Source organism: Vespa velutina, chromosome 24, assembly GCF_912470025.1.
Source record: "Vespa velutina chromosome 24, iVesVel2.1, whole genome shotgun sequence".
In the NCBI taxonomy this organism is placed as follows: Eukaryota; Metazoa; Arthropoda; class Insecta; order Hymenoptera; family Vespidae; genus Vespa; species Vespa velutina.
The window spans coordinates 3421805-3441023 of NC_062211.1; the positions used below are offsets into that span (position 1 = coordinate 3421805).

A 19219-nucleotide genomic window follows, 5' to 3' on the forward strand; every position below is an offset into this window, starting at 1 on the left:
TGGGAATTATTCCTCCCATTCGTACATTCATTGCCGCGGTCCTTTTCTCCCTCATTTTTTCTTTTTTGTTTTTCTTTCGTTTAAAATATTTTGCTTAAAGGCATTGAGAAGGAAGGAGCGCGAGTACGAACACGAAATGGAAAGGCTGGCCAGAGAAAAGATTGCGGCGCAACAGAGGTTGGTCGCTTTGAAGAAGGAACTCGCGGCAACGTGGGATCACATCGACTTTAATACTCTACTGCCAGAACAGAATACGTCTACGGAAGCTGCGGCAGCAAGAAATGGTAATGAGAAAATAAAATAAAATGTATCGATTGTGCAATGATTATAAATCGATTAAGTTCCAGAAAGCATGGAATTCGAGGTGGCCGGTCTTGCGCGCGGCGGCACCAGATACAGTAGTACGAGCAGCCTTAGCAGCGCCGCGACGGCCAGCTCGCCGCAAGCGCTCCAAACGACAAACACGAGTTCAAATATTCACAATCAAGTGGCTACCGCTGCCGTCGTATGTCAAACCCAGGGTTTGAATCTTGCTCAAAGTTCGAGGGAAAGCCCACCGGCGGCAAGCTCGAGTCCTGGTGTACCCGCAGGGACCCCTACCATTCCTACGCCGGCTGCTCAGGTAATATATAAATAATATCCCTCTTACCCATTTAATTGGTCGGTCTCTATTTAGCGTAACAACCTTCCTGATCTTTTTCTCGTAGGAGAAAGTGGTGGCGACGTCGCCCACGAATTTGGTCCAACAGTCTCATCTGCATCTACCGATAAGCGCCCAAATGTTGAACACGGGTCAAGGATTGGCGACGATCGTGCCGACCCTATCACATATCGGCCCTGGTCTCAGGGTGATCCCTGGTGATACGAGGCAATTGCTCGTGACTCATGCCGCAGCCGCAGCCGCAGCCGCAGCCGCCGCTGCCGGTGCTAACAATGAATCCCGGCCGCTTACGTTGGCCGTACAAAATTCTTCGGATCAATCGAGACCGCTGATTGCCGTGCAATCGAACACTGGAAGCGAGCCAAGGCCCGTGGCGCTGGTCGTTCACTCGTCCACGGCTAATGACAATCGTGTGACGTTCGTGCATTCTAATCTATCGAACAACGACAGACCATTGGCTCTCGCAGTGCAATCGTCTGCTGCGAGCGACGTCAGGCCCGTTACCTTTGTACATTCTGGAAATGAAGGAAGGCCATTGGTCCTTACCGCCCATTCTCCCGCTTTAAACGTCTCCAGTGAGTAATAATAATGTCGATTTGGAAAACGATCGACATCGACATTTTCGTTCTTCCTTTTTCTTTCCTTTTTTCTTTCTTTCTCTCTGCTCATCTTAAAATTTACAACGAAGAAAGAAATTGACAAGTACTCCTCGCGCGCATTTGTCGATTTTATAGATGCCCAGACGACGAGAATAAGAACGGGTGGCGAAACAACGCAAGCTACGCATAAAATGGTCGGAGGGGTAACGCTGGTCGGTGGAAACGGTTCGGAGCTAACTAGACTTCCCGGTGGCGCGGAATTGAACATTCTCCCCGCAAACGGTGCGCGTCTTGGTGGTACCATCCTTTCTTTCGTTTTAATTTTAACGACTATACGCACTCTGACTTGCGTTCCAAGGGCGGGTCGCATTGTTGCGCTCCTTGCGATGCATTCGGTGCCAAAGAAAAAGGACCATTTGCAGAACGGCTCGCGCGTACGTCATATATGTCCGCTGGTCGCTTTGAAAATGGACGACAAAGCCTTCCTCATCCCGTCAAATAAAATCTATCTATCGGTGCCGGTTTATACCGATTAAAATGATGATTTATCTCGTTCTAGGATTGACCCTGAGTCACGCGGGAGTGTCGCTCCAAACGACGACAGGAAAGGCGGGTTCGACGACAGTTATGCAAAATGCTCCGTCCACTGAAAGTATAGCTCACATAGTCGGTCAACACGCTCCACTTTCCGGTCTGACACCTATAGTCACACCGATGACCGTCGTATCTCAAGGGAATAATCAAGTGACCGCTCACATTTTGGCACCGTCGAGTCTTGCGGGAAAAATGATAACCACTCCTATTCTCAAGTCTGTCGGACAAATGCCACTCGTAAATGCTCAGTACCTTAATACGACGACGTTGGTCAAGCCGGTTGTCGTTGTCAGTTCACCATCGAATTCCACCCCACCGTCTACGACGACGGCATCTTCTATCACGCAACCTTCCTCGACCTCGCATTCAACCGTCTGACAGAATCAAAGGAAGATCAAGTTAGTTTGAGGAAAAATGTTATACAACATTTACATTGGACACACGATTCACTTCCTTAACCCCACCACCCCCTCGGCCCTTATATTACATCCCGTTCCTATATGTTTCCTGGCAATTCTAATGCGTTTATCATATTCGCGCTATTCCTTTTTTAACATCTATAATATGTGTCTCGGAGTGTGGACGCGCAATAATTGATTGCAATTATGATTTCGAATGAAACGATGAAGCGATATAGAACTACGCTATGGGTTGTACGAGTCTTAAGAGAATAACATTTTTTTGCGCTTCGACCTGCTGCTATATATCACTGACATCGAACGAGTATTATCTATTTTCCATCTTTACTTTACGTTTTCTTTCTTTCCTTTTAATTTTATATTATTAAATTCGACACTTGCCTTTCTACAAATCCTGACTAATCTCGGATGATATAATTGTTGAAACGATGTTATCCTAATTACTTTTTTTTATAATAAGAGTACTTCGTCGAATATAAATATTCTTATTATCTCTAATTCGGACCGTAACCTTAAAAGAGCATTAAAAGTAATCGATGGAATTTTAATTATCCTAAAGGTCGGTCAATATGGCCATATTACAAATCTCTCTAATCGGCGTATATTCATTTTTTCCAAATCCTTTAACAACCGTTTGATCATATTAAAGCGTTCGTATTATTCGCGCCGCCCTGCTGCTATCCTATATTTTTCTTGTTTTTTTTTTCTTTTCTTTTTTTTTCATAGAAGAAATTTATATCTCCGTTTATCAATTACAAATGCTTCGAATAGAATATCCAGTTGGTCCAATATATATATATATATATATATATATAGTATATAAGAAATTCGTCAAGATATTTTCTTTATAATATTTCTGTCTATAATATGAATAATTTAAGAAAAACTCCCTTGACTGCATCGCAAACGTTAATCGCGAAAGTCGCGTTTACAAATTGAATAGCATCGATCCGTGCTACATCTTTACAGTGAAAGTGATTCTTAACATTGGATTAAATTAATGTAATCTATCGTACCTCGGTGCAATCGAGCGAAAGATTATGATTGATTCTTTAAGCGGGTGTAATCGGCTCATTTTTATATATATATATATATATATATGTATGTATGTATGTATGTATGTATGTATATGTGTATATATATATATATATATACATACATATATATATATATATTTTTTTTTTTTTATAGAGATTAAAGACACTAGAAGACTAAACGTACTACGAATGATATAAGCGACGAAGTTTTTAATCGATCGTGCTCTGGCTGTGGACACAAAGTGATCGCAATTTATTCAAAAAAAAATCGCAGATTGAACTTTCTTATGCCGAAATAACAAATTGTATAAGTTGTCCTTCGAATAAGTTCTAGTATTTATTCTTTTATATATTTATTTTAATCTCATGCAATTGCATGTTACTATTCGGCTTAACAGCATGCCTAATATCTATTTACGATTCTTATCTATTGATTTATATGAATATATCAAGAATTTCATTGCGCTATCATAGGCATTCTGACAATTCCAATATATAAAAAAAAAAAAAAAAAAAAAAAAAAGAAAAAAGAAAAAAAAAAGAAAAAAAAATGACAAGGTTAAGCAATACACAAAGAGAGAAAATGTTCATCCTTATCGGGTCTCATTAATTATTACATGTACTTGCGTGTAATTTTTCTCGTCCATACCGATCCATGTCGATGACCTTATCAAGAATCATTGTTTTTAATACTAGCATCATTACATTACAAGTCGTTGGGTACTCAATGCTTGTGGAATTATAATCGAGGTGAACATTTTCATTTTTTCAGTTGTTGCAATGGTTGAAGATTATCTTAATAAATGTTGATGGCGATTTTACAGCGTACAGAATCGTAAATACCACTAATAAGAGAGAATGTAAGTGAGAGTGAGACAGCGAGAGAGAGAGAGAGAGAGAGAGAGAGAGAGCGATAGAGCAAATGTGGGAGAGAAAAGAAAAACTTAAAAAGCGAGAAACGGTCTTTGGCTAAGACGAAAGAAATAAGAAAACTGTCTGTAGAAATAAGTAGCGCGTAGCATTCTGTACATAATATCGATCTATTCGTGGTAAAAAGAAAAAGTGAACGAAGAATGAGAAAGAAAAACGGAAGGTGTGGGTGGGTGTGTGTGTGTGCGCGCGCGTGTGTGTGGGCGTGTGTATATGAACAATGTGATATAAGTAATGAATAAAATAAATTAGCATCTCGTGTAGCTTTTAAGGAAACTGTTAAACCGTTTACAGCGTAGAGACGTATGCTGCTAATTATTATTTACTAACATCCATACAAGAAACGAGATGAGACGTATAATTGTAAATAGAATAATGAAATGATAGAAAATTACAAAGTATAACTATATTGAGTAAGATGGGAAGGAAAAAGGAAAAAGGAAAAAAAAGAAAAGAAAAAAAGAAAAAGAAAAAAAAAAAAAAGAGAAATTGGATAAAGCACTCGAAATTTTGGACACGCTGGTTAATATCATCCCAGCTAGTCAGATTCATCGTACATCGTGTTCCACGCGATAGAAAAACAATCGTAAAATTGTACTCGAGTGATTGCGACGTGGGAAAATAAATGTGATCGAGCGTCTAATTTCGAGTGTTGTTGTTGTTGTAGTAGTCTATGTCGAATTTTGTTATAACCTTGTTTGGTATATAAAAATTGATATCTCTGATGGCTCTTCGGGCGAACATCTTGTTACGCATTGGATGGTAGAATATTTATAGGAAACCGTTGACTACGGTCTTTTCGTCAAGAGATAAAATACATTTTGTTTTTAAACAAAAGAGTGCAACAAGAATCACAATACAATCTATTAAAATAAACATATAAGTGTGAAGGTCGTCCTAGTCCTCCTAGTAATGATTTTAGTTTTCTCGATCAAAATTGTCCAAGCGAAACGCCTTTCGTTTCGTTTGTCGTGTAAACCGACGAAGTAAAAAGGAAATAATCGATGGTTAAGCCCAGAATTGCCCGACTACGTTACACTGAAGTTTGACAATATTTCTTTTATATCGATTAAAAAAATTGCTAAAAAAATCGAACGATCGAAATCTTTCGCGTTATCAACAATGACTTTCCTATCGGATTCTATGTGTCAAGAGAATAATATAAAAAGCTCTCCCCCCCTACCACCGCCACCGCCACCGCCACCGCCACCACCACCCCATTCCCCATTATTTTTCATTATTTTTAAATATATGTATCTTTCTTTTTCTTTTTTTCTTTTATTCATTCATTTATTTCTTTTCTTTTTTCTTTGCTCCCTCCTCCTCCTCCTCCTCCCCGCCCCTCTCTCCCTTTATATATTAAAAGTGCGTAAATGTAATATCCGTAAGTGTAAAGAAATTTTATCATCCTTCACCAGCGACGACTCCATTTTCTCATCTGCCAATGATGCTGCAACAAATCGTGTTTTTCTTTATCCGGCCAAGTTGCGTACAAATAATAATTGACACTTGACGTAAACGATGGCATTTGCTTGTTAAATAAACACCAAAAGTATGTATATACGTGAATATTCTTTCATCGATTTCTCAATAATGTTAAAGCGACGACATGTGTATCCGACGAGTAACAAACAGCGTACGACATTACCGATGTTTCTTCAGGCGAATAAATAAAAAGACGTTAAATGGTAGATGATATAGCAAACTGTCGGTCATACAGGTTTCAGGAATGCATATCAATGCATTTTCATAGTTTGTGATATACGACAAATATTATTTCGCAAGTAATATTAATTGACCATTGATTTCATCGTATAAAGATAACTGGCGATTAACGGAGAGTCATGTTCGACGATGATATAATTTATCCCGGGCATTCTTTGAGTTATATAAAAATATATCCAAGATATTTTGTAATTTAATTCGTCGAGAAATAAAACTTTACGTGCTCATAAATAGAGAGATCTTTCGGAGTCCAAGAGATAATCTGAAATATTCTACCGTTAGAGGGTACTCTTGACTGTTATTTTTTTCGAGTCCAGTTATAATTCCAATCGAGGTGGATATAGAAATTCGCGCATTAACAAATTGTCAGTATGCGATAAATAATATCATACGTATTCGGCGAAATTTCGTTTTATCCTATGACTATTACTCGTTTGTAAAGTTTATTGAATCGAATGAAATGAGCGATACAATTTCGTAAGAATTTTGTACGTTTTTTTTTTTTTTTTTTTTTTTTTTTTTTTTTTTTTTTTTTCCTTCCTTTTTTATCATTCGTATCAACTAACAATAAGTCATATTGATAAATGTCATATTGATTTATACGGCTGAATAATAAAATCAATCCATATCGAATATAGTTTCAAATTCACAGTGCTTAATATGTAATAATCGAAAAATATTAGCGCGCTTTGAGCTGTACTTTATAATCTATAAAGACGTACATGTATAAAATGGTATTGTGCTTGCATGTAAAGCAATAAACATATTCCAAACTTGGCGTTTAGAAAAGCTGGCAGTGAAGTTTACTTCAAGTCGATACTAGTATTTTTATCCTTCGTCATATAATTTCGTGAGAAAAATAATTCTTTTGATCCTATTTATAAAGCAATTTTTATATAAAAAAGAAAAAAAGAGAAAAAAGAAATGTACAATGTAAAAGTTACGGCATTACCTTATACCAATACTCAAATCATATTACCAGTATAATTATATAATATATATACTAGTACTATAATAACTTTTATACTAGTATAAGTAATGTTATAGCTTTGACATTATGTAATATTAAATTTTTTATTACGATGCCTAGGGTAAATGTAAATTATTCTTTAAGAAGATGAAAAAATTCAGATATGAAATAATAATTACCAGGGATTCGTTACGGGTACAAGGAAGTAAAGAGAATATAAATAAGCGTGGGACATAAAAATTACAGAATGTGACGTTACAGAAGGATAAGAGATTTTTTCCATCCAATATTTGCATCGAAGCATAAAAGAAAAGGACATTTGAACGAAAGCTTTTCCCTTTGACAGGGATTCGTTTCGTCGTTTCACTGACCCGTTGGAAAATGATAAACCGGATATTTCGGTGCGAAATGATTCGTAAGGCCAATCACGTATTCCGACTCGTCGCGTTCTCGTAGATTTTTGGCGCCATACGTTGATTCCTCGTACGACGGGGGTGCTACGAAATAATCATAAAAAATTTCTAACGTTAGACCGTTGCTCAAGAAGATTAATCATACCAGTGATAATAACGATAATGATGAAAGCGTAAAGAAAATGGATATGATCATTACGTAATTCTGGATATAAGTTCGAAGTAGGAGATAGATAATATTTTTCCGAAGTTTTCGTCGGTGAACTGACGAACACAGTATCCTCGGGAGGAGCGCTTGGTATCTGATAATTCACCAAGGGTATCGTTCCGACGAAAACGGGAGTGTCGCTCTTCAAATTACGATGATACCTGTTGGCGTAGAGATAAGAAAATATCTAAGTATATAGGTTCGATCTATTAAATTTCAAAGTACATTTCGATCGATATTATTTTGAAGAAATACGCAGGCATAGTGTATACGTTTGAAATAACATCGCAATTACAAACCATCCTTCGATGCATGCTTCGACCTTCAGACGATATTCGAGATCGATGATACCGCAGCTATTTAAATTCGACGGAGGAAGGGCCGGGACGTCCAAGTTTTGTTCGTAATCGGAAGTAGATCCGCCATCGACGGGCCCTTTACTGACCTCCGTTACCACTATCTCCTCGATTCGCGTATCCGTTTGTGGACTAGTAGCACGGAATGTCACGATCTGAACTTGAAAATTGTACGCTTGATAGAACGTTTTCGTAACGTCGTATCGTTAAATACGTCAGCCGAGAGACGATATTCTTATACCTTGCAAAGGCTCAGAGTAACGCGTGCTACGGTAACGTTAGATAAATTCTCGACGTTTATCTTAATCGGCATCGATTGACCAGGAACGTATCCTCTGACCGGTAAAGAATAGGTGACGTTCAAAGGTGCACTGGTGCAACAAAGGCAGCAAAAGGATTTACTCATTTCTTCTCTGATTCGTTCCTGTCAAAGCGAAAATATTCCTATTCGATTAATATTCCTTTTTCGAGGATATGTAACAGGAATATTCCTGTTACACAGTTGTTAGGCAAGAACCTACCGATGTTCTGGGTTCTTGATTCAGATCGAACGGCAAGACGATCGTGAATGCCGCTTTAACTTCCTGATCAAATTTCCAAGGGCGATCTAAGATGGCCTTGACCGTATATCGAACATGCCCGAAGTCAGACTCGAAACTGCTCGGTAAATTTTCCGGCAAAGTACATGTGAACGGGAACTTGTGTTCGCCCGCTTGTATCTCGATTTCATTTCCTGAAAAGAAGGTAAAAAGAAAGGGAAAAGTAGATGCGATTAAAACCGGTGAACGATGAAAAAAGGAACAAAAGAAAAAATATAAAAATGCGCGTCGTCATTACCAGAAGCCGATCCGACGAGATAATACTTTGTCTGAAAATACTCTTCGTGCGCGTTGAACGTTGTATTCTCATCTCTATAGTTTCCTGTATTATCCAATCTTTGTTTATCCGTTGTCCAATAAGTATTTGCTTCTCCTTTTACCTTGACGCATATACCTGTAAATAAAAATCGATAATAAGCGCACAAAGGGCAATATATATATAAATATATGTATATAAATGCTAAAAGAATTTACGCGGATAAAATGGATGGATATTCGATTTGCGTGGACTCTACGACGATGGACTCTGTGCAACACGTTAGCTATAATTAGAGCTCGCGATTCCTCACGGGAGAAACGAGAACACGTAACAGCAAGTAGACTACCGATGCCAAAGAATTACGTCTTTCCGTGAATTCCCATTTCTTCGGAATATCCTTGAGAAATGCGCTTGCGTCGCGCGGTACGAAACATCGACAGAGAGAGAGAGAGAGAGAGAGAGAGAGAGAGAGAGCGAAAAGAAAGAAAACAATAGCCATAATATTGTAGCAACATGTCAAACGGATCATGACCTTACGTCCCGTTGAAATAAGCTGTTCGCTCAAGGTCGAAGATCGATCGATCGATCGGTCGATCGACCGATCGATCGATCAATCTACGAACTGATGAATCGTCATACACTGAGGAAAAAATAACTATGACGTCGTCTCGCGTCCGACTTACCGCGAATCTTTTTTACTCCGTCTAGAACCAGTACTATATTTCCCGATACCATCTGTCCGGGATAATAAATTTTCCATGGATTATCGAAAATGATCTCAAATTTCTTCAAGCCCATCTTGACAGAGAGAGAGAGAGAGAGAGGGAGGGAGGGAGGGAGAGAGAGAGAGAGAGAGAGCCTTATTTTTGGAGCCTTCTCTCTTCTTACTTATCCCATTCCAACTGAAGCATTCCGAAGCACTGGAAAGCTCTATATCGGTCCTGCTCGTAAATGCCGGCAAGCACGGAACGACTCTTGCGAAAAGACGCGCGTCAACGAAAGTCGGACTCACGCGTGGCGCCGAGTATGTCGAAAGCGAGAAACTATATTCTACGTTCTCTAACGTATGACGTCACTGGCAGATGATGGCTAATGCGCAAGATTGCACCTTCCTCCGTCGTCCTTTTTTCTTATTCTTCCGCTTCCTCTTTCCTTCTATATCCCTGGGGGCGGGGGGGCGGGGGCGGGTGGAGAAAAAAGAAAGAAAAAAAAAAAATTACAACGAATGTTACAAACAAATCGATGCACGTTTTTCCTTAATAGACGGTAAAAAAAAGACGAAAGAAAGGATGAAATAGAAAAAGGATACTAGGATTAAAAATCTCTCCTTTTCCATTTCGTTGGAGAAAATCCTGAAAGATAATAAAGTATATATATTTGGGGAAAAGGTATTACGAACGGAAAGATACGACGCGACATTTTCCGCGACGACTCGTCTAACAGAGCTTTTTCTCTGGCTTTCGCGCGCAAACTCCGTATCGTCTTTATTGATCCGTTTGCCCTACGTTCGTAGCTTAGCAATCGAGAGGGAAAGAGAGTAAAGGAAGGAGAGAAAAGGTGAGAGAGTGAGAGAGGGAGAGGGAGGGGGGAGAGAGGGAGAGAGAGAGAGAGAGAGAGAGAGAAAGAGAGAAAGAGAGAGTACCGTGGTCACGGCGTAGCACGCCGTAAATATTCGTTCCAGTGTATTCGCCGTGGCGAGGATACGCGCATTAAAAGGCGTTCAAAAGAGACGTGAGCGTGGCGCAAGATGGCCCGGGGAGATACGGAGGATGGACCCCTGGTTCGACCCGTCGAGGCCGGTAAGTGATTTTGACCAAACTTTTAAATCGAGTCTCGCCCTTTCCTTATATCAAAGTTCTTTCCTTTTAATAGCATACAAGAATGTTACCGCGTTCGAGGTAAACGCGCGGTTCGTACATTATTCGAAACGATGAATCGATTCGTTTAACACTTATTCAAGACTTTTTCCCCTCGAAAAGAGTTCATATATACGTCCGTGGCTTTTGGCGAAAATTCGCGATCCTTCTGGAAGGTCGAACCGTACACGGACACGGAGGAGACATGGCTAAGTCTTTGGCGGATCGCATTTATTTATCAGCCGTCATATTGACGCGAAGGTTCGTTTAATCGGGACCAACAGGGGTTAGGGGGTAGGGGCGGGCGAGAAGAGAAAAAAATCCATCAAATCCATTCTTCTTCCAACCGAAACAGCTGTCTGTCACTATTAATTTCCTGTTGCTTCCGATTAATGCTCGGTCATAAAGATCAAGTGAGAAAGGCAAAAAAGAAAAACGTAATAAAAACGCTTTGCTTTTCACCCTAATTTTCCGGCGTCGCTGTCATTTTAATAATATCCTGCGCGTTTATTATAAACCAAGGATGGTTCGGGAAAATGTCTCGATAACGACGATTACGTTCGTCGGTTCTTAAGATATAAAAGGTGGCAAATTTGTCGCATGAAATTTCCTTCTACTCCTAGTAGATATATATAGAACTTCGTTATCGAAATGTAAATTTTAACGTTGCCTGTGATTTCAGTATCGACGACAACGTTGGTCGCGCTATGCACCGGCGGCGCCTTCTTGATTTGCGCCGTCGCAATGACCTGGTGGCTCTGTCGACGACGACGCGAGCATACCAAGCTAAACGCGGACAGATCGTTGGCTTTCAGACCACCCCGTAGAAAGCCGACCGCGGTAAAGAGTCCCGGTAGCACGAGCCATTATCTGAAAAAGAGTCCGAGTCCAACTGGGCCTGCGAAAAGTCCACCAGGCTCGACCGGACAACAGACGAACCATCAGACCAGTCCGACCGGTTCTAGAGACGGAGAAGGATCGACTAATGCCACCATCTCGGACTCGACGACGTCGCACACCACCGGAAATAATAATACGAATTACGATGTTTCGCGTTGCGAGAAAGGTTAAAAATCCGTACGAATATTCCGTTTAAACGGTGTTTGTTTACTCGACGATTACATTACGGTCTTTTCTCCTGAGGATTATATTCATTAATTTTTCTTCCTCAGCCGGTACGACGCCAGTTGAAACGCCTACCAGCACCGAGGTTACCCTCAATATCGAGGACGAATGCGACAAGGCCGAACTCGAGAATAACGAGAAGGTCAAATGCGAGAAAAATGTCGAAATCTCGGATAAGAAGGACGGTCTAGGTATATTGGTATTTAAATTGAGATACAAGAGCGAGCAAAATGCATTGGCGGTGACGGTCGTCAAGTGTAAGAAATTACCGGCTAGGGATCAGGGTAACGCTAGCAGCGATCCTTACGTGAAGTTGCAGCTTTTGCCGGACAAACGACATCACGTTAAAACAAGAGTCCTTCGAAATACGAGAAATCCCGTTTACAACGAGGATTTCACGTTCTTCGGAATTACAAAGAGTCAACTCGAGGTATCTACCGATAAAAAGAATCAGGCGCAAATCTGAAAGATAAAAACGGAAGAGAGTATTGTATATATATACATACATATTGTATGTGTGTGTGTGTATATATATATATATATATATATATATATATATATATATATATATATAGGTGGGAGAGGGTGAAATATTATAATCCATAAAATGAACGCTGTTACTTACAGGATATCAGTCTGCACTTCGTCGTTCTAAGTTTCGACAGATACTCGCGCGACGAGATTATCGGCGAGTTAACGTGCGCACTTTCCTCGATACCAGGGTTAAAAGATTCCGATAATCAAGAAATATCTCTGCGCAGAAACATCTGTCCGAGGAGTTTGAAGGTCGGTGGCACCCTATGATCAAAGTTTAGACATCAGGTTATCAACTTTTTTAAATTCTTCTACATATAATACGGTTGGATATTTTACAAGCCAAATCGAATATACGCAGTGCAATCCTCCTTTTAGATACAATCCCAAGGGAGAGGGGAACTGCTGGTATCGTTCTGCTGGCAGCCGGTGGCGAGTAAGCTGTCGGTCTTTGTCTTAAAGGCACATAATCTCCCGAAAATGGACGTGACGGGTCTTGCGGATCCCTACGTTAAGATTTATCTCTCTTATAATTCGAAATGTATCGCCAAGAAGATGACGCACGTCAAGATGCGTACCCTCAGTCCCGTATTCAACGAGTCATTTATTTTCGAGATACCCAATAATATCCATAGTTTAAGCAACGTTAGCTTGGAGATAGTTCTTTACGATTGGGATAGATTTACGAAGAATGAGGTAACAACAACGATCATTTATTCTTATCCTCCTTTGCTTCTTCTTTATTACAAAAATATGAATTTAAATGTCCTCCTATTGACGGCCATTTCATTATTATTAATTATTATTATTATTATTATTTTCTTAGGTGATTGGCAGATTAAAATTTGGCGGCCCAAAATGTCAAGAATCCGCGCTAAATCATTGGAACGAAATTTCAAGATCTCCGCGACGGCAGGTCGCGGAATGGCACAAATTGAGGGAATAATTCATTTTCCCCACCTTATTTGTGGGAATGCGACCTATCCTGTCTATTTCTCCCTCCTCTCCCCTTTCGATCTAGAATTCTTTTAGAATTCTTTCTTCGATTTCCTCGAAGGACGAGATTAATACGAGAACGAGAAGGAGCCGTAATGTCCCCACGGTCAGTGTCGCTGCTCTCTTTGATGAAATTTTGCGACGCCTCTAGAAGAAATTCCTTCGAAGAAACGAAGAGACCTTATGCCAATATGCTTATCTATGCTGCTGTGCACCATTATTTCATGGAGTTATATTTTTGCGTCTATTACGAGCATGCGCGTGCTAGGTATACCATATATATATATATATATATATATATATATATATATATATGTGTGTGTGTATGTGTGTGTGCGTATGTACATGTATATCTTCTAGTATATATATATGTTCTATTATTTATTTATTTATTTATTTGTTTGTTTGTTCGTTTGTTAGTTAGTTTGTTTGTTTGTTTGTTTGTTCGTCTGTCTGTTTGTTTGTTTTGTTTGAACGTAAAATCATTTAATCCTTTCCGAGGAGTATTTGAAAAAAATCTTCGGCCAAAGGGTCAAAGCTATTAAGGATGGAAAAAACGAAAAGAAAGGAAAGCAAGTAGACTCCATTGGCCCTTTAATCATTGCTAGCAGCTCTAATAAAAACATTCACGAACGGTCCGAAAAGCATAGCCCTTATTTCTTGTCTCTCTATCGTTGTCGTTCCTTTAAGAGGATAATTTACGATCGAATATCATTATCATTAATATAAAAGATATTACGAGGCACGCTTAGAAAACGAGATAAAAGATGATGCGAGAGATCCACTTATGTTTCCGCGTTAACATGCGCGCATTTTATTTTTATAGAATTTCTATAACGTAGTCATTTTGCCTTCGGATTTCTCTTTAAATTCGTCCTCCTAAAGGACAAAAACGTTCTAGCTAGTTTTTCTATGTAAAATGAATCGAACGAAGAACAAGAAAGTTGACTCGAAAGCTGGACGAGAGCTCTTCTCTTTTTGAAGATCGGATTTCGATGAATTAATCAAGTTGATTTTTATTAGAAATAAATATGAGTCCGATTGACTGACTTCGGCTCAGTTGATCACTTCGGGATTATAAGACGAGAAAAAGAAGAAGAAGAAGAAAGTGAAAATAAACGAAGAGCGAATTAGATTTTCGAAGCATAACGTAGCTTCGATGAAACGAATGTAGGAAAAGTCGAAAAGGAAAAAACGAAAGATCCTTCTTAAAGTGCACCGCTTTTTGCAAAATTTACAAATTGCAAAATTCATGTATTCACTGGCGATGCTTTTTCAAAGAAAGTTTGTAGTACAGAATTGTCAACCGATTCAATGTTCGCGAATACGCGAAACTCGTGTCACGCTCTTCGCAACGTAAAAGTCAATAATTGACAACGCATGAAACAATTATTTATTTTCTTATTTCACCTTACTCCCATATGGTCCTTCTATCGCGATATCGAAGTACGAGCGCGAATCGAGCAAGTATACCTTCCTTCGCCCATTCGTATGAAATAAATTTATGCCGTTGGAAGACTCGACGGAGAAAAGAAAAGGGGAGAAAAAAAAAAAAAAAAAAAAAAAAAAAAGAAAAAAAGAAAAAAAAAAAGCTGACCGAATAAGTAAATAAATAATGTACTAAATCGATCGAACGTGTTGCCCTTAGGGAGGCACGTCTCTATTCAAAAGAAAAGAAACGAAAAAGCCATATTATACGATCGTCGACAATGTCAGGATATTTATTTAATTGCTAATATTTATGATAATAAAGGACTATACATAATAAATAGTTGGTATAGGTAATATAAGATGCCTCTGACGTTCTTTGACGTCAAACCTTGCAAAAGACAATTCGACGAATTATTTCGTATTTTATTCGTATCGTAATATCGTTCCTTTACGAAATTTCATTATAACTCTGATTGGAGAACACGTTGTGGGAAGACATTGAAACGTTCTCGAGGGATCGCCAAAAAATATCATCGTTTACGTTCATTTTCATTTTATCATTTATCAATCTGTACTTAAACTTTCCTTCTTTCTTCTCCTCCCCCCACCGCCCGCCTTCCCTTCTTTTGAAAAAATACGTCGATTCATTCGCCAACTATTCGGACTAATCTATCTAATGCGAAATTATTCCATGTGAAATGTGAGAAAGGGCATAAATTTAATGGCGATAATGACTATCGTCCAAATTAATATCGCTTTGTGTCACGTACTCTTTTCGTAGTATAGCGTACTCTATTTAGACGGATGGCGCAAAGCTGCTAATAAATAAGAAACGGTGCTTTTTTCCTTCTCCTCGGAGAACAATATTATATGCGAGAGAACGCGTAACGACGACAATGCTGTCCGTGGAAAGATTTTAAGGCTGTGTGGTCAATAAAAAAAAAAAGAAAAAAAAAAAAAAGAAAAAAACTTCTACCTTCTAATCAGTTTCTTCCTCTCCTTCTTCGAACAAATTTATAATTTCTTCGTAAATCACGTCTTTTTCTACAAGATCGGAAAGAAAAAAAAAACATATTTCATCGATGAATAAAAGAAAGGAAAAACGTATTTCCTATGTACGTATTTGTATGACGTTCGCCTATTAAATTTTCCTTAGAACCAATTCTCAATTATACGCAGAAGAAATTACTTTTTAACTTTTAAAAAAGCAGATATTCATATTCACGGCCGTTCGTTATAGAAAGATATTATTCTTCGAAGCTCCAAAATGGAGATATTCATCTTAATGATGTACGCGCGGATTAACGAGCCAAGAGGAACGCAAGAAGGATGCGGTGTGTATGTAGAAAGAAAAAAAAAAAAGACAAGTTACGAAAATTTGTTCAAAAATAATACATTAAGCTATTACGTACAAAAGAGCTTGTAACCATAAAGTATAAAATGTATATATGAACATTATTAAATGAAATTACCAAAATCCATTATAAATATCTCTAAATGCTCTCCATGTAATCGTAATATTTTTTTCTTCTTTCCTTTCTTTACAAAAACTTGATTCGTTCATATCAATTCTATATTAATATTTACAACATATGTACGTACTATAATTAAAACTTGCAACTAAATATATGGCGCATACAAAATATGGTTCTCCATCAATGAATGGCATCATTTAACGAGAACTTGTTGAGTGTGCTGCAAATATAATTTATATCCTAATAACAACTTTGAGTATATATAACGTAACGTTGTTACCTTCTACAGTAAATAATGTACTGCATCTAGATGATAAGACATAGATACATCAACAACGGTAGTATCAGATTATCAATTTGATCGGTTTTCGTTTCAACAAAAGAAATTGCAATAACGGACGGTATACCTCTTAATAACGACCATTGATCATTGATATATCCTAATTTAAAAATTAAATGAGACACTATATAATGGTTATCTCATAGAAAAGACGGAGCATTGGGGGAGAAGAAAAAAAAAAAAAAAAAACAAAAAACAAAAAACAAAAGGAAAAAAAGAAAGGAAGAAAAAAGAAAGAAAAGAAAGGGAAGAAAAGGGAAAAAAAGAAGAAGAACAGAAAAAAAGGCAAGAAAAGGAATACGTACGCATGTAAGCAAGAACCATTATCGTTCCAAGTTGACTAATAACACAGCCAAGCGTTCCTTCCAGAGATTTTTCTAAACCTGGCCACTTATGCTTTCCCCATTTACTACCGACGAAACTAGCAGCCGTATCGCCTATGCCTACTGTTAATACCCCGCTAAGAAGGACGAACAGCGAAACATTACTAGCTGGCATCCACAATGGAAATGAAAGGCCACAGAGTAAATACAATGGCGTCAAAGATATTAAAGTATCTTTCTCGTCCACAAATACAATGAACCCTTTCTGCAGAATATCCCCCAATGGCGATACATGCAAAATCCTTGATAACTGAAATTTCGTTAATGCGAAAACGAAGAAAAAGATTGGAAATAAATTATATTGTTCATAATATCGTGATACTTATTATAAATTGATAATAAATAGAGGAGAAATTTCAATTGTTCTTTTACCTTTGATAAATACAGAATAATATTATAAAGGTTCGTACCTCAAACAGTATGAATATTCCCAATATAACGCCGCTTCCAAGATATAATAAGGTAGCCTCGAATATAAGTCCGGGGATATAAACCAGAACGGCTAGGACATGAAAATATTTCCTGACGGAGGTTGTAGCTTGAATGCCAGATACCGTTTGAAAGATTATAACAAATGTGCAAAATAATAAACAAATTGTCCAATATATTATCAATTTAATCTGTAAAAATAAACGTGAACGTTTAACGTTTTGATGATGGAACATCGATTATCATATTCATTATATAGGTCCCATTGATATGGGCAAATAATATAAAACTCACTCTATGTGATTCTCCAGTGATATAAATTAATATCCATGTTATAGGATTTTTGTCAAGGAGGACATATAAAAATGGAACAGCGAGTAGAAAAAAGGTACCAAATAACATTGTATAAAAGTACAAAGGGGAACGTAGTATAGGAAAGCTTTTACACAATATACAAACTGATAAGACATATAATATGCCAATCTGCAACATTTGACAAGGCGCAAAATTACTTTTTTTTTTTCTTTTTCTTTTTCTTTTTCTTTTTTTTTCCAATTGTAACGAAATTATTTCCGACGAGCGATTAAAGTACCTGCAATATAACAGTAACGATATCGTCATTATGAATTGGTGGTAAATGATACCTCAATGGTACATTCGTGGCGACCGACAATAGGAATAAAATAATTCCGTGCATAACTATCGTTGCCTCTCCTATCGTGAAACAACCAGGACAATGTGACATTAATTGTAGGACTCCCCAGGTACCCAAGCTTCCTACGCTTAATCCCCATATTAAACTTGTCAGCAATCCTGCACTTGTGTAATTATCGAGGAAAATATGATGAATATACTTTATAGCTTAAACGAATATATTTTTTACCTTATGAATTAACGAATATTAATTTGTATTCGAAGAAGATATAAATCGCCATACCTTTGTTTGCTACAAGAAGATATAACATAGATGTTGTGATCGATGGTAGAAAGTAAATAGCATGAAAATCTTTAATCGCGCCATTTCCCATAAAAAGGCGAACGTAAAGAGACAAGCAGCTAACGAGTAATCCAAAACCTCCTAATCCTGTGACCAAACATATCTCCGAATAACTATTACTTTCTTTTAGTAACGTTAAAACTCCACAGAATCCAATTAAGCCTCCAATCCATAATCCACTGCTTCCTTTTGATCTAGAAATGTGTAAATAAATGTGTATCCTTTTACAAAAGAAAACAAAAAGAAAATATTACATTAAAACGTTGAATGAACTCAACGAAATAGTAAAACGACTTGTAGGGCAATTCAACAAATTATTATAATACACGTTTATGCGATGTCGTATCGAGAAAAGAAATAAATCGTCCTCTATTATATACATATATACATACGTACCGATGTTTTATGCCATTTATCTTTAAATTTTCCAAAACTTTTTCTTCGAGATTCTGATATTTAACAAAGGCCATTTCCATTTTATCTAAGACGATCAAACGTAACCTTCATTAGATAAATAACTACAAATTCACATAAACTTTCATTTATTGACGCGGAAAAATTTATCTCGAGATAATCGGTGGAAAGGTCACGATTTTGTTTTTCTTTTTTTTTTTTTTTTCTTTTCACACTACATATATCTGCAATACTACGTCATCTACGTGTATTATTTTTTCCAAAAGGATTCAAGTATATTCCTCGAAATTCTGCAAATCACAATCATACGTAGAAAAGATCGCGTCTCTTTTTGTTGTCGCACCTGCCTTCACCGACCAGTATCTTACGTGTTGCTCGCGATCGGACTTCATTTGAATAAGTGTTTGCATTTAATAATTTTGTGTGTGTGTGTGCGTGCGTGCGTGCGTGCGTGTTGACACGTACGCGT

The 19219-nt window shown here is 37.8% G+C and overlaps 2 protein-coding genes across 23 annotated transcripts in view; one reads left to right on the plus strand and one right to left on the minus strand.

The window, feature by feature from the left end:
- LOC124956910 (max-binding protein MNT-like) overlaps positions 1-11488 on the plus strand; it is a 21368-nt gene extending 9880 nt beyond the window's left edge. For 9 of the 17 annotated variants that reach the window (XM_047513334.1, XM_047513326.1, XM_047513332.1 and 6 more), the window contains 6 exons: positions 101-284; positions 342-622; positions 708-1236; positions 1396-1557; positions 1820-2252; positions 3465-5799. In XM_047513334.1, the coding sequence (XP_047369290.1) occupies positions 101-284; positions 342-622; positions 708-1236; positions 1396-1557; positions 1820-2232 (1569 nt within the window). In that variant the 3' untranslated portion in view covers positions 2233-2252; positions 3465-5799. Of the gene's footprint in view, positions 1-100; positions 285-341; positions 623-707; positions 1237-1395; positions 1558-1819; positions 2547-3464; positions 5800-10428; positions 10570-11308 lie in introns of those variants that run through there. The other 8 variants (XM_047513324.1, XM_047513336.1, XM_047513323.1 and 5 more) reach the window with 7 other exon arrangements.
- On the minus strand, positions 7091-19170 carry LOC124956911 (arrestin domain-containing protein 17). 6 transcript variants are annotated; one of them, XM_047513337.1, is made up of 12 exons: positions 18733-19151; positions 18277-18557; positions 17932-18200; positions 17634-17822; positions 17321-17530; positions 16833-17160; positions 8750-8905; positions 8434-8645; positions 8154-8336; positions 7856-8067; positions 7548-7717; positions 7091-7432 (listed from the first exon to the last, which is right to left on the minus strand). In XM_047513337.1, exons 1-12 carry the CDS (start codon positions 18810-18812, stop codon positions 7299-7301), a joined length of 2424 nt encoding a protein of 807 aa, XP_047369293.1. In that variant the 5' UTR covers positions 18813-19151; the 3' UTR covers positions 7091-7298. The 6 variants fall into 6 exon arrangements, with proteins under 6 accessions (XP_047369293.1, XP_047369296.1, XP_047369295.1 ...); XM_047513340.1 differs by having other exon boundaries at positions 17932-18152; positions 18733-19150; XM_047513339.1 differs by having other exon boundaries at positions 18277-18530; positions 18733-19149.
- Positions 19171-19219: the final 49 nt, after the last annotated feature.

Bases quoted from the DNA above. Each gene is read 5' to 3' on its own strand.
- LOC124956911 (XM_047513337.1), bottom strand. From the start codon at position 18,812: ATGGAAATGGCCTTTGTTAAATATCAGAATCTCGAAGAAAAAGTTTTG. The intron at 8,906-16,832 runs GTACGTATTCCT...TTTTATTTACAG, and splicing joins AATGGTTCTTGCTTACATGC to GTATATGCGTCAAGGTAAAA. The intron at 7,433-7,547 runs GTAATGATCATA...ATTATTTCGTAG, and splicing joins GAACTTATATCCAGAATTAC to CACCCCCGTCGTACGAGGAA.